At 57.6% G+C, this 14720-nt stretch overlaps 1 protein-coding gene across 1 annotated transcript in view; it reads right to left on the reverse strand.

Annotated features, from left to right (window-relative positions):
* The window catches only part of LOC122379269, a 147939-nt gene that overhangs the window by 9369 nt on the left and 123850 nt on the right, over positions 1-14720 (reverse strand). Inside the window, exons 105-123 of the mRNA XM_043361308.1 lie at positions 13697-14671; positions 12867-13544; positions 12323-12631; positions 11166-12140; positions 10327-11004; positions 9786-10094; positions 9106-9444; positions 8230-8868; positions 7436-8092; positions 6402-7046; positions 5903-6232; positions 5351-5662; positions 4428-5075; positions 3312-4193; positions 2795-3007; positions 1918-2115; positions 1231-1431; positions 764-961; positions 93-458 (exon numbers count right to left, since the gene is read on the reverse strand). Coding sequence (XP_043217243.1) covers positions 93-458; positions 764-961; positions 1231-1431; positions 1918-2115; positions 2795-3007; positions 3312-4193; positions 4428-5075; positions 5351-5662; positions 5903-6232; positions 6402-7046; positions 7436-8092; positions 8230-8868; positions 9106-9444; positions 9786-10094; positions 10327-11004; positions 11166-12140; positions 12323-12631; positions 12867-13544; positions 13697-14671 — 9552 coding nt within the window. The remainder of the gene's footprint in view (positions 1-92; positions 459-763; positions 962-1230; positions 1432-1917; positions 2116-2794; positions 3008-3311; positions 4194-4427; positions 5076-5350; positions 5663-5902; positions 6233-6401; positions 7047-7435; positions 8093-8229; positions 8869-9105; positions 9445-9785; positions 10095-10326; positions 11005-11165; positions 12141-12322; positions 12632-12866; positions 13545-13696; positions 14672-14720) is intronic.

Raw genomic sequence — 14720 nt, forward strand, 5'->3', positions numbered from 1 at the left:
AAACTTGTCGAGATAGTTCCGGAACTATGCAGGAACATCACTATATCGTTATTTCGTTCCACGAAGGCGGCGGGCGGCGGCATGGCACTCACCCCTGATGCACTGGAAGAATGCGTTGCCGTTGTAGCCGGGCGGGCACGTGCACTGTGCCTGGTGGTCGTCGGCCGTACAGGTGGCCAGAGAGGCGCACGTTCCGGTGCTGCAGACGGCCACGCACGCACCGCTGCGCGTCTCGCAGCGCTGGTGGTCTGCGCAGTCATCGTTGACGCGGCAGCCGACGTCGACGCAGGCCAGCAGCGGGTTGCCCTGGGTGCCCGGCGGGCAGTAGCACTGGGCGCGGTGCACGGTGACGCGGCACTCTGCGCGCCGGCCGCAGGACGTCGTCTGGCACGGGTCGCGGCAGTTCTCGGAGATGCAGGCGCGGTCGCGCGGGCAGTCGTCGTCGCGCGTGCACTCAGCTGTCGAAGGAGAGACGAGGCGAGGACGGCGGGTCAGCCGCGGCAGGCGTCGGCGCTCCGTTAGTCGGTGTTAGCCTGGGGGCAGAGGAGGTCGCGCGCGCCGTGGCGGCGGCGACAAGCGAGGGCGGCCACCGCCGGCGGAGCACTCACCTGGTCGGCGAGCGGCTCCGTCGGTCGGCTGGCAAGCGTTAGTGGATGGCACCCGTCTCGGCACGGAGGGCAGGAGAGCGGGGGGGCGGCGAGGACGGTCGGCAGGACGTGTTAGTGTGCGGCGGCGGCGTCTGGGCCGCGGCGGCGGTACTCACGTCTGTAGCAGCGGCTGAACGGGTCGCCGAGGTAGCCGGCCGGGCAGGTGCAGTACGGCCGGTGGCTGACGGTGCGGCAGTTGGCGTTGGTGCCGCACGGGCTGGAGGTGCGGCACGGGTCCACGCAGCGCTGCTGCTGGCACGCCTGGGTGTCGGCGCAGTCCGTGTCCCGCCTGCACTCCGGCTCCGCCTCCGGCACTGTGGACACAACACTCTGTCAGTGTCAGCTGCGAGGCACACCCGGACGGGAACCCACATGGCGGCTCCGGCAGACGAGAACCCCGCGGAACTTTGTCTTTCACAAAGAAATCTTAAGATTCGCCGAAAGAATTAGATGTGGTAAATCTGCCGATCTGCACTGGAGCTGGGTACCATTTCTCTTGAACATGCTGAAACGGAAGACACCATCACCAGGCTGCCCATCACGCTGTTCCTCGCTTAGTATCTACATCGCGGAGTGACGTTACCTGGCGCGCAGCCGACATTGGGGTCCCCTGTGGTGCCGTTGGGACAGTAGCAGTAGGGCACGTGCTGGTAGGGCCGGCACGTGGCCGTCTCTGGGCACGAGTTGGCCACGAGACACGGGTTCTGGCACCGCTCGTCCAGGCACGAGTTAATGTCGTTGCAGTCGGCGGCGGCCTGGCACCGGCGGCTGGGTCGAGGCAGGGCTGCGGCGGCCGGGCGGGGCAGACTCCGGTTAGTGGGCGCGGTACAGCGGTGTGCTGCTCCAATTAGTTAGTGGACGCAGTTAGCAGGGACTGGCTTAGGCGCGTTATGTACACGGTTATGCATTATTAATCAGCCAGCTAATGGTTATGTGCATGGTTACTGCAGGGTCGCTAGTATGTAGGTGCAAGCTTCTATTTAGTCGGGGCTAGAAGCGGGAGGGGTAGTTAAAGTCTCAGTTTCTAGCAAATGTGCAATATTGCTAGGTTATAATTATTAATTATTAGTATTACTGAGCTAGGTACCGAAATCATCGCTATCTATGCTTGTCCCATTGGCACAACGGGGTGGGTTAGGTTAGTTAGCGGTTAGCATTGAACATAATGGTCAGCAGCGGGCGGGACAGTTTAGCGGGCGTCTGTCACCGAGTTTATTGCCCGCGTTATTCCGCACTGCGCGTTCCGTCTGGCCGTGCGCGGGCCACTTACCCTGGTAACAGCCCGTGTACGGGCTGCCCACGTAGTCGTCCGGACACTCGCACGTGGCGGCGTGGTTGGCCACGCGGCATATGGCGTTGGCCGCGCACGGGTTGGCCACGCGGCACGGGTCGACACAGGCGCGGTTGCGGCAGGCCTCGGACGGGGGACACTCGGAGTTGTCGGTACAGCCGGGTGCCTCGGTGGGCGCTGCGCGACACAGGACAGCGGTCAGCGGGGCTGGGCAGGACCGGCGCCGACCTGCAATAGGACCGGTCACCACACACGCACACATACGAGCGATAGCACAGCCGTGGCATGTTGTTAACACGAGGATGGGTGAGCCTGGAGGACGAATGACCCTGAAAGAAAGATGCGATGTTAGTGTGATGAACATTCGTAACAAGGGTTAACGCAAAGTATCCATATTCCATATCGTTGTAACAGTAGTAATAATGTTAGCCAAGCGGTCCATAACACTCACACATTCACAGAGGGATAATGGGTGGGACTGAGGACCCTGTAATAGAAGCACACATCAGCTGGTCATATGCGAGCAGGCGGGATATGGTGACAAGGATGAAGGTTCGTTAATCGTTACTGATGTCGCGTTGTTAGCGTGTTAAGCACCTGTGAACATACAGACACGCACGGTCAATTACCCATAGACGACGGCATACGGGGTGCTGCCGACACATCTTTGCACATTTTACGTAACACAAGGTTCCCGTATGGCCCCTGCTTATTGCAATTGGCTCTAGGATCCCAATTTAAAGCACATATCTTAAAACCAAGTTACGTTGCGGTTGAGCTAAGTAAGGACACGGTCTGAGCCGCTGATGGCGGTCCAAACTAGCGTCGGCGGTTGGGAGGGGGGGGGGGCACTCACGGGGTCGGCACTCGACGTCTGGGTCGCCGATGAAGCCTGGCAGGCACTGACAGAGCATGGTCCTCGCCGGCAGGCTGTCCACCACGCGGCACTCGGCGTTCAGGCCGCACGGCTGGATGGCCTGGCACGGGTTCACGCACCGGTGGCCCATGCACGCGTGCCGCGACGGACACTCGGCGTCGGTGGTGCACTCGTGGCGCGGCTCTTCCCGAACTGCGGGCGGCCAGAGGCGGCGTCAGAGACATTCACCAGCACTGCGTCGGTTCCGGGCCATCGGCAGTGGTAAGTACTCGGTGTTATATTTATTTAACGATTTTCACATGAATGTTTCGATGAGGAAATTTGCAGCAATTTACACCAATTGCGTATCTGACTTTGTTTAAAGTTATGCTCCTAGGGAAACGACGAGATGTCATGTCACTTACCGAATAAGTCAAAGATACTGAACGGTGCGTATGGCATCCTACCCTCAAGCGGCAGTTGACGCTTGATCGCCAGGTCTGTCGTTCGCACTCACCGGGGCTGCAGGAGACGGTCGGTTCGCCGGTGTACCCGGGCGGGCAGCTGCAGCTGGCGCGGTGGTTGATGGCGCGACACTCGGCCAGACGGCCGCAGGCGTCCGTGCACACGGGCACGCACCGCTCGTCGCGGCAGGCGTGCGAGAACGAACACTGCTGGTCGGAGGTGCACTCGGGCTGCCGGCAGCCGGTGTACGGGTCGCCCAGCGTGCCCGGCAGACACTCGCAGCGCGCCTGGTGGTTGAAGGCGCGACAGCGCGCGTTGGCGCCGCAGCTCTGGAAGGCGCACACGTCCTGGCACTGGCGGTTGATGCACGCCTCTGTGGACGGGCAGTCCGAGTTGGAGCGGCAGCCGAGCTCATAGCAGAGCACGTTCGGGTTTCCAGTCATGCTGTCCGGGCAGGAGCACACCTGGCGGTGACGGATCACCCGGCAGATGGCATTGCTGGCGCACACGCTCGGGTAGAGCGCGCACGGGTCCTGGCAGCGCTCGCTGATGCAGGACTGCGTGAGTGAACAGTCGTCGTCCTCCTCACACTCGGGCTTGACGCTGGGCACCACGACAGGCGCCTGGGGCCGCTCGCGGCACTGCACGTGCGGATTGCCCTCGAGCGGCGGCGGGCACGAGCACTGCGCCCGGTGGTTGTACACGTCGCAGACGGCGGCCACGCCGCAGCGGCCGATGCACGGGTTGACGCAGTGCAGGTTCACGCAAGCCATGGTGTTGGAGCAGTCCGAGTCGGCCGTGCACTCTGGCTTGCACTCGACGTACGGAGAGCCGAACAGGCCGGGCGGGCACGAGCAGACGGCAGTGGTGCCGCTCACCCGACAGATGGCACCGCGGCCGCACGGCGACGGGTTGCACGGGTCGGGCGGTGCACCTGAAGGGCAGGGAAGACCGTTTGTCATACAGGTCTGCGCATGTGATTCAATACTCACGATAAATCTTGATAGCGCAACGATGTAGGACCCGATCTGATAAGCGAACATTTTCGAAAATGACAAAGCGTCACTTTCCTTGTAACTAGCCAACGACGTGAACAATGACTACATGCAGTTTGTTTAAACGTTATCAGATACTTTTACGAAATGGTAGTGTCGGACGTGGTACTCACTTGGCGCCAGGTGACACATGCGGTATGGGTCTCCGATGTGACCCTGCGGGCAGACGCACGAGGCGATGTGGTTGACCACCTGGCAGTCGGCGTTGAGGCCGCAGTTGCACGGGTCGCGGCACTTCTGGCCGATGCAGGCCAGCTGTGGTGCACACTCTGAGTTGAGCACGCACTCGGGCCGGCAGCCGACGTACGGGTCGCCTTGGTACTCTGGCAGGCAGACGCAGGCGGCGGCCGTGCCGCGCCGCTTGCAGACGGCGTTGTCGCCGCACGGTGACGGCTGGCACGGGTCGCGCGGCTGCTCGGGCACCGGCGGCGGTGTGGCCGGCACCGGTCGGCACCCACTCGGCTGGTACGGGTCTCCCTGGTACCCCGGCGGGCAGCGGCAGCGCGGACGGTGGCCGAACACCTCGCAGATAGCGCTGCGCCCGCAGGTGCCCGGGCACGGGTCGCGACACTTCTGACGCTGGCAGCTGAGTGTGTTGGCGCAGTCCGAGTCCGACAAGCACTCGGGCCGGCAGCTGACGTACGGGTTGCCCTGGTACTCGGGCAGACACGTGCAAACAGCCACGCCGTTGTGATTGCGGCAGCGAGCGTTCTCGGCGCATGGAGACGGGAAGCACGGGTCCTGCGGCCGCGGCGCCGGCGCTGAAACAGACACGAAGCCAGGTCAGCGCTCTGTCTGTCGGTGGGCTCCATGCAGCATGCATTCAAGGCAGGCACACATGCAGGCACGATGCTCGGCACAGTGTGTACCGACATGCTGGCAGTGAACATGAACAAACACTGGTGACAGAGCATGCAAACTTTGACGTGCAAACATTTTACAGGCATGCTAGAATACAAGGCCGAGCCGGCTTGTGACCGGTCCGGCGACAACCGGCAGAGATGATCGGCGCTGGACGGCGTCGGCGGGCGCTTACTGGAGGCGGGCACCGGCGCGCAGTAGCGCACCGGGTTGCCGGTGGTGCCTGCCGGACAGTGGCAGCGGGGCACGTGGTTGATGACGTCGCAGCGCGCCCCGGTGCCGCAGCTGCCTGGGCACGGGTCGACGCAGCGGAAGCCGATGCAGGCCAGGTGGCGTGCGCACTCTGCGTTGGTGGAGCACTCGCGGCGCGGCTGCTCCGGCTCGGCCGGGATGCACAGTGCCACGCCGTTCACCACGCGGCACGTGGCGTCGTCATCGTCATCTCCGCATGGGTTCGGGTCGCACGGGTCATTCTCCTGAGGTGCTTCTGCAGAGGGAACGCGCACGATGATGTAAGAACCGGAGAGAGTTCGGTGAAGTGTGTTTCGTCTCATTCTACTTAATGACCTCACCGCCGAGCATAAAATGAAGGAAATGAGCACTGAAATTTAATCATGTTCATTGTGAATATTTTTGTATAGCAAATCAATGAAACAAATCATCAAGGTTCAAAATTACCGATCCGCTAGAGCATAAACAGGCACAGTGACAAGTTCCCTAAACTCACCCGGTCTCGGATAGCATCCTCGGAACGGATCGCCAATATAGCCGGGCAGGCACGTGCAGATGGGGTTGTGGGCGCGCACCACACACTGTGTGAAGGCGCTGCACGTGCCCGGGCAAGGGTCGATACACTTCTCTCGGACGCAGGTCTCGTCGAACGGACAGTCGGAGGGCGTGCGACACTCCGGCCGGCAGCCGACCGTCGGATCGCCAAGGTAGTCGGGCGGACACGCGCACACGCCCACGCCGTTGACGGCACGGCACGTGGCGTACGTGCCGCACGGGTTCGGGTAGCACGGGTCGCGCACCAGCGGGGGTGCAGCCGGCTTCGAGGCTGCAAGTGATGATAAAAAATATATGAATGCACGGGGAAAACTGGGGATGTGGAGATATGTCAACGAAGGAATAATACTAATGGCGTCATTGCAAAATTTAGCATAAATGTAGCTAAAATCATTGGTTGTCCAACAGGCAACTAACCTAGTTGCTCCACGAATACTTACTCGACGGGACCGGGTAGCAGCTGGAGAATCCGTTGCCGGTGTAGCCCACAGGACACGAGCACATCGGGACGTGGTTGATAACACGGCAGTCGGCGTTGAGACCGCACATTCCCGGGCACGGGTCGCGACACTTGCGGTTGGAGCAGTGCTTGTCGCGCGCACAGTCATCGTCCAGGACACACTCTGGCCGACAGCCCGAGTACGGGTCTCCGAAGTACTCGTCCTGGCAGGAGCAGACGGCGACACCGTTCTTCTCCCGGCAGTAGGCGTTGGCTCCGCATGGCGACGGGTTGCATGGGTTGCCCACCACCGGCTGGCGCGGCGGCAGCGTCGTTGGTACCGGACGGCACGTGACGAACGGATCGCCCGTGTAGCCGGCCACGCACAAACAGAGCGGCGCGTGGTTCTGCACGCGGCACTCGCTATTGACGCCGCATACGCCGATGCATGGGTCGACGCACTTCTGCGAGACGCAGGCCTGGTAGCTGGGGCAATCGGAGCTGACCACACACTCTGGTCGGCAGTTGGGTGGCGCTCCCAGGTACTCCGGCAGACAAGAGCAGGTTGGACGACCATTTACCTCCTGGCACTGCGAGTTGGGCCCGCATGGGTTCGGGAAGCAGGTCTGCCTAGGTGTCTCGTCATCTGAAAAAAATGGTGGTCCGGTTAAGATCAGACGGAGGATAAAACAAAATAAAACAGCATTAACAACTGTCTTCTTCCAACTCTACCTTTACCCATATACTTTTACGTGTGTGAGAGCAATGATTCGACATGAACACGTAATGAAGTATACATACGTCCAGTCTCTTAATTTAAAGTACCGCGCAAAGTGATGGTGGATCCATCAAGCCTGACCGAGGAAGGGCCTGCTATACTTTGAAAGTCACCGAACCAATTGACTTGAGGAATGGACGAGGATGTCCATTGCTTCGTTGACTCAAATTTAGCAGTCCTTTCTCGGTCAGGCTTGATGGATCCACCGCTACTTTGCGCGGTACTTTCAAGACAGACTGTACGTTTATCTCACTTACCAGGCTCGGGACGGCAGACGGTGAAGGGGTCGCCGCGATAGCCTTCGTTGCAGCGGCAGATGGGATTGTGGTTTTGCACCGTGCACTGTGCGTTCAGGCCGCACACGCCCGGGCACGGGTCTCTGCACTTCTGGCGCATACACGCCTGAGAGAACGAGCACTCCTCGTTGGTGACGCACTCGGGCCGGCAGCCGGAGATCGGATCACCGCGAGGGTAGCCCGTCCGGCACACGCACTGCGCCACGCCGTTCTTCTCCTGGCAGTCGGCGTTCGGGCCGCACGGGTTCGGGAAGCATGGTGTGGCCGGCGGTCTGGTCACTGGCTCCTGGGGCGGTGGCACCAATCGGCACGACGTGAATGGATCGCCCTCGTAGCCAGCCGGGCAGTAGCACATGGCCACGTGCGCCTGCACTCGGCACTCGGCCCGGAAGCCGCACACGCCGGGGCACGGGTCCACGCACTTGTTGCGTTCGCAGGCCTTGGAGCGATCGCAGTCTGCGTTACTTTCACATTCGGGCCGGCAGCGCTCGTATGGGTTGCCGAAGTACTCTGGTAGGCAGCTGCAGACACCGATGTCGTTGTGGACGCGGCACTGTGCGTTCTGGCCGCACTTGCCAGGGTAGCATGGATTTCTTGGCTCGGCAGGTGCTGGTGTAGCTGAAACATAAAGTTCAGTTAAACTTTAGTAATATCACAAGAATGAAAAATGTTGAACGCATTGAAAAAAAAAACGTACTGTAAATGAACGTAAATTATGCACGGGCATGCAATCGACGGCAAGTATCAGCACTCACTCTGCGGTATGGGAGAACAGTATCTGTAGGCGTCTCCCGTGTATCCTGCGTTGCAAGAGCAAGTAGGAATGTGGTTACGCATATTGCAGACTGCATTGGTTCCACAGAAGCCAGGGCAGATGTCCTGACACTTCTGGCTGACACAGGCCCTGTCCGAGGAACAGTCGTCGTTGAGCACGCACTCCGGTCGGCAGTTAGGCGGCGCACCCTGGTACTCGTCGCGACACGAGCAGGCGGCACGGCCGTCCTGCACGCGACACACCGAGTTGGGACCGCACGGGCTCGGCTGGCATGGGTCGCCGACGGCGGGCCGCGTTACCGGGGCGTCGTAGCAGGCGCGGTACGGGTCGCCGCTGAGGCCGGACGGGCACGAGCAGCGCGGCTGGTGGTTCACCACGCGACACTCGGCCCGATGACCGCACGTGCCCTCACACGGATCGCGGCACTTGAAGCCGATGCACGCCTTGTCCGAGACGCACTCCGAACTGGAGACGCACTCGTGGCGACACCGGTCGAGTGGGTCGCCGATGAAGCCCGGCAAGCAGGTGCAAAGCGCCACGCCGTTCATCAGGCGACAGTTGGCATTCGGGCCGCACGGAGAAGGCACGCATGGGTTCGCCGGCTCTTGGGGCCGGACCGCTGCAAAAAAAGGGCTCGTCAGATGCATTCCAAATTTCAAATGCATTGTATCGCTGAGCTGCGATACAATCAGCTGAGTCTTGGATCAATGGTTACTTGCTTGTGCAGCAACAATTGCAATCATGTATAACTTTATTGAAGGTGACAGGAAAAAGGTAATATAACTATAAAGTACCAATATAAATCAATTAAATAAGTATTTCGCCTGTTTTCGATGTAATTCAATCATCCACTCACGTTCAGCGGGCTTGAAGCGACACTGGACGAAGGGATCTCCGATCATGCCTTCAGGGCAGTAGCAGCTTGCAATGTGGTTGACAGCGTTGCACACAGCCTCCACGCCGCAGGTGCCTGGACATGGGTCCACACACTTGAGGTCGCGACTGCAGGCCTTGTCGCGCGAGCAGTCCTGGTTGAGCAGGCATTCTGGCCGGCAGCTGACGTACGGGTTGCCAAAGAAGCCCTCGATGCACTTGCACACCGCGATCGAGTTGCGCTCCTCACAGTTGGCGTTGGAGCCGCATGGCGACGGGAAGCAAGGGTCGACCTTTACCGGTGCTGTCGGTCTCGGCGTTACTGAAACCACACAATCACCATTAAGATGCTTCGCATGAGGTGCCTACAAGGACAATCAACATTTTAATTTACTTATCGTGTAAAGGCGTTACGCACAAAATACGTTGTAGACAATACAAAAATGTTGTTCTTTCCTTATGATCTGACGTGAACGAAGAAACATGTAACTATTAGCAAATATCTTGGACCAAACGTAATGTACATTAATTTCAAAAGTTATCAACAATAAAACCGACAAGCCTTATCAATCAAATCAACTACCGTCAACTCCAAAAACGGTACTTTACTACTTTGCACATGTTATGATGGGTGACATTTAAATAAAGATCAAAAAGCTTCACCTGGTATTGCTGAGCAGAGCTGATAAGCGTTTCCAGTGTAGCCTGGCAGACAGAAGCAGAGTGGGTTGTGATTCTGAACGCGACACTCGGCGTTCTGGCCGCATGCGCCGATGCACGGGTCGACGCACTTCTGCGAGACGCAGGCCTGGTAGCTGGGGCAATCGGAGCTGACCACACACTCTGGCCGGCAGTTGGGTGGCGCTCCCAGGTACTCCGGCAGACACGAGCATGTCGGACGACCATTTACCTCCTGGCACTGCGAGTTGGGCCCGCATGGGTTCGGGAAGCAGCCCTGTTTCGGTGTTTCCTCTGTGAAAATAGAAAGCAGTAGTCAGAGACCAGCACGATACGTAGTCTGTTGGTATTGTTGTCACGGTGAGCACCTATGATGCTAACAGTTTAGTAAGCTACTTCTAGTGAAACGCATAGAGCTTATTTTAATATTTTTTGGAAAGCTTACAAAAACATTATTTTCATTTTAAGCAAAAGAGGTTGATATAAATCAACAGCAAATGGTAGGAAGTCAAAGCAAAGAACTTACGTGGAATTGGTGAGCAGTATCCGTATGCATTGCCTTGGTATCCCTGCTTGCAGTTGCACATTGGGTTGTGATTGAACACTGTGCACAGGGCGTTCGTGCCGCACACACCGGGACAAGGATCAACGCATTTCTGCTGAGAGCCACACGCCTCTGACTGGGAACAGTCGGCGTTGGTGGTGCACTCCGGGCGACAGCCGGTAACGGGATCCCCCTTGGGGAAACCCGGACGACACTTGCAGACTGCCACAGCCTGTCCATCGTCATCATCGTCCTTTGCAATGCACTCGGCGTTGGGACCGCACGGGGACGGGTAGCAGGGATCGGTCTTTACCGGTTCCCTGGGTGGCTGAGTCGCCGGAACAGGGGTGCAGACAGTGAATGGGTCTCCTTGATAGCCGTCAGGGCAGTAGCACATAGCGAAGTGATCTTGCACTCGGCACTCGGCGCGGAAGCCGCAGACGCCAGGGCAAGGGTCAACGCACTTGTTCCTTTCACAGCCCTTGGACTTGACGCAGTCACTGTTGACCACACATTCCGGCTTGCATCCCTCATATGGGTTGCCGAAATACTCTGGTAGACAGCTGCACACGCCGATGTCATTGTGCACACGGCACTGGGCGTTCGGGCCGCACTTGCCAGGGTAGCACGGGTTTTGTGGTGCCTGGGGTCTCGGAGTGGCTGAAACAGAAGTTAATGTAAGGACAAGGCAAATTGACGATAAGGTTTTAAGTCATAAAAAGTTAATATCATGATATTCATAATGGATATCTATTTCATATTTACACTGTCTTCGTCTAAGATAACATGTAATGTCTAATTCATCTTATTTCTGAACTTACTTTGCGGAATGGGCGAGCAGAACCGATATGGGTCTCCAGTGTATCCCGCCTGGCAGTTGCAGACTGGATTGTGGTTCTGCACGAGACAGTTGGCATTCGTTCCGCACTGGCCCGGACAGGGATCCACGCACTTTTGTCCGTAGCACGCCTTATCGGCCGAACATTCTGGGTTGGTGACGCACTCAGGGCGACAGTTTGGAGGCGATCCCTTGTAGCCCTGTTCGCAGCTGCAGGCTGCCTTGTCGCCGATCACACGGCAGATAGAGTTCGGTCCGCATGGGTTCGGTGAGCACGGGTCATCCTTGACTGGCTGAGTGACCACCTCCAGCGTGCAACGGCGGTACGGGTCACCGACAAAGCCTGGCAGACAGTCGCACACCGGGTTGTGGTTTATAGCACGGCATTGTGCGTTCTGTCCACACACCCCGGGGCACGGGTCAACACATTTACGGTTGACGCATGTCTTATCCGATGAGCATTCGGCCGGCGATACACATTCAGGTCTGCAGCCCGTCGTGGGATCACCACGGTACTCGGGCAGACAGACGCAGACTGCCACGCCGTTCGCCTCACGGCACTGGGCGTTCGGTCCGCACGGATTCGGGAAGCACGGGTTCGATGGCGGCTCTGGGCGTGGAGGATCGTCAGGGATCGATCTACAGTATGAGAACGGATCTCCCGTGTAGCCAGCCGGACACAGACAGATGATGACGTGGTTAGCGACGAGACACTCGGCGCCGGATCCACAGCGTCCAGGACAAGGATCGATGCACTTGTTTGCTTCACAGTTCTTGTCCAGTTGACAGTCTGTGTCCAGAACACATTCTGGTCTACATCCTTCATATGGATTACCGAAGAACTCTGGTCGACACTTGCATACGCCCAGACCATCTCTGTTTGTGCAATCCGCGTTGGCACCACATGGCGATGGGTAGCAAGGATCAACCTCAGCAGCCGGTGGTCTCGGAGTTGGGGCTGCAAGAAAAAAATGAGCTGTGTCACCCTTTTGTTTTTGCGGTGATATTTTCCATTCCTTCTACGGAATGTCATCAATAGTCATGGATTGACACTTGAATAAACCTTGGAGCATGATTGCTATGAAATTGTACAGTAATACGCAATGCAAAGCAAATACTGATATGCAGAAGTCAACTTACCTATTTCCTTCACACATCGAGAGTACGGGTCTCCGGTGTATCCTGGAAGACATGTGCATCTGGGGTTGTGGCTGCGCACGGAACATTGTGCGTTAAGCCCACACTTGCCCGGGCAAGGGTCGACGCACTTCTCTTGAATGCAGGCCAGATAATTGGAGCATTCTGAGTTCACAACGCACTCAGGTCGGCACTGTGGTGGTGCTCCGATGTACGTTGGCTTGCAAGAGCATGCTGCACCTCCGTTCAAGACGCGGCATTCAGAGTACGGGCCGCATGGGCTCGGGAAGCACGGGTTCACCGGCTCGCGGGCTGAAAACAGAAGCGTTTTAGTGAATTAAACAACAGTATATTTGGGAAAAAATACAAGGGAAAAAGGATTCATAAAATAGCCGACTTGGCTACATTTGAAATGCTTTAATTCTAGATACTATTCAATGAAATAAATTTAGTGCCTTCTCTATTAACAAGCATGTAATCAACGTATTGAATCTGTCAAGGAAGCTTAAGTTCAAGCGTTTGTGATGACGTTGATGTTGCAACTTACGGACAATAGGAGTACAGGTACGATATGGGTCTCCTGAATAGCCGTCGTTGCACTGGCAAATCGGTTGGTGGTTGATTGTGCTGCATCGGGCGTTGGCTCCGCACAATCCAGGGCACGGGTCCACACACTTCTGTAGGGATCCACATGCCTGTGTCGGAGAACAATCCGCATTGACAGTGCACTCTGGTCGACAGCCAGTTACTGGGTCTCCCTTCGGGAATCCTGGGAGGCATTTGCAGATTGCTACTGCCTTTTCGTCGTCATCATTGTCCCTGGTAACGCACTCGGCGTTGGGTCCACATGGTGACGGGAAGCACGGATCGGTCTTGACTGGCTCCCTCGGCGGCTCGGTCACTGGAACTGGTGTGCATGCTGTGAATGGATCACCTCTGTATCCATCCGGGCAGTAGCAAATCGCCACGTGGTCTTGAACTCGACACTCTGCGCGGAAGCCGCAGACACCAGGACACGGGTCAACGCACTTGTTCCTTTCACAGCCCTTGGACTTGACGCAGTCACTGTTGACCACACATTCCGGCTTGCATCCCTCATACGGGTTGCCGAAGTACTCTGGTAGACAGCTGCACACGCCGATGTCATTGTGCACACGGCACTGGGCGTTCGGGCCGCACTTGCCAGGGTAGCACGGGTTTTGTGGTGCCTGGGGTCTCGGAGTGGCTGAAACAAAAGTTAATGTAAGGGCAACTGAAAAAACTAAAGCCATTGAAAAAAAAAACAATATGCCACTTGATAGTTGATTAGAATGACTTATTTAGACTGCATATTGATCTTACCAGTCAGCTAGGTAATACAACATAACCATAACTTACTTTTAGGAATGGGTGAGCAGAACCGATATGGGTCTCCAGTGTATCCCGCCTGGCAGTTGCAGACTGGATTGTGGTTCTGTACGAGACAGTTGGCATTCGTTCCGCACTGGCCCGGACAGGGATCCACGCACTTTTGTCCGTAGCACGCCTTATCGGCCGAACATTCTGGGTTGGTGACGCACTCAGGGCGACAGTTTGGAGGCGATCCCTTGTAGCCCTGTTCGCAGCTGCAGGCTGCCTTGTCGCCGATCACACGGCAGATAGAGTTCGGTCCGCATGGGTTCGGTGAGCACGGGTCATCCTTGACTGGCTGAGTGACCACCTCCAGCGTGCAACGGCGGTACGGGTCACCGACAAAGCCTGGCAGACAGTCGCACACCGGGTTGTGGTTTATAGCACGGCATTGTGCGTTCTGTCCACACACCCCGGGGCACGGGTCAACACATTTACGGTTGACGCATGTCTTATCCGATGAGCATTCGGCCGGCGATACACATTCAGGTCTGCAGCCCGTCGTGGGATCACCACGGTACTCGGGCAGACAGACGCAGACTGCCACGCCGTTCGCCTCACGGCACTGGGCGTTCGGTCCGCACGGATTCGGGAAGCACGGGTTCGATGGCGGCTCTGGGCGTGGAGGATCGTCAGGGATCGATCTACAGTATGAGAACGGATCTCCCGTGTAGCCGGCCGGACACAAACAGATGATGACGTGGTTAGCGACGAGACACTCGGCGCCGGATCCACAGCGTCCAGGACAAGGATCGATGCACTTGTTTGCTTCACAGTTCTTGTCCAGTTGACAGTCGGTGTCCAGAACACATTCCGGTCTGCATCCTTCGTATGGATTGCCGAAGAACTCTGGTCGACACTTGCATACGCCAAGACCATCTCTGTTCGTGCAATCCGCGTTGGCACCACATGGCGATGGGTAGCACGGATCAACCTCAGCAGCAGGCGGTCTCGGGGTCGTTTCTGAAAGGAAAAGTAAGCATCGTTAAGCCTATGCTTTTTATGATCCGGT

This window comes from Amphibalanus amphitrite, unplaced genomic scaffold, assembly GCF_019059575.1.
Source record: "Amphibalanus amphitrite isolate SeventyFive unplaced genomic scaffold, NRLGWU_Aamphi_draft 000074F_arrow, whole genome shotgun sequence".
Classification (NCBI taxonomy): Eukaryota; Metazoa; Arthropoda; class Thecostraca; order Balanomorpha; family Balanidae; genus Amphibalanus; species Amphibalanus amphitrite.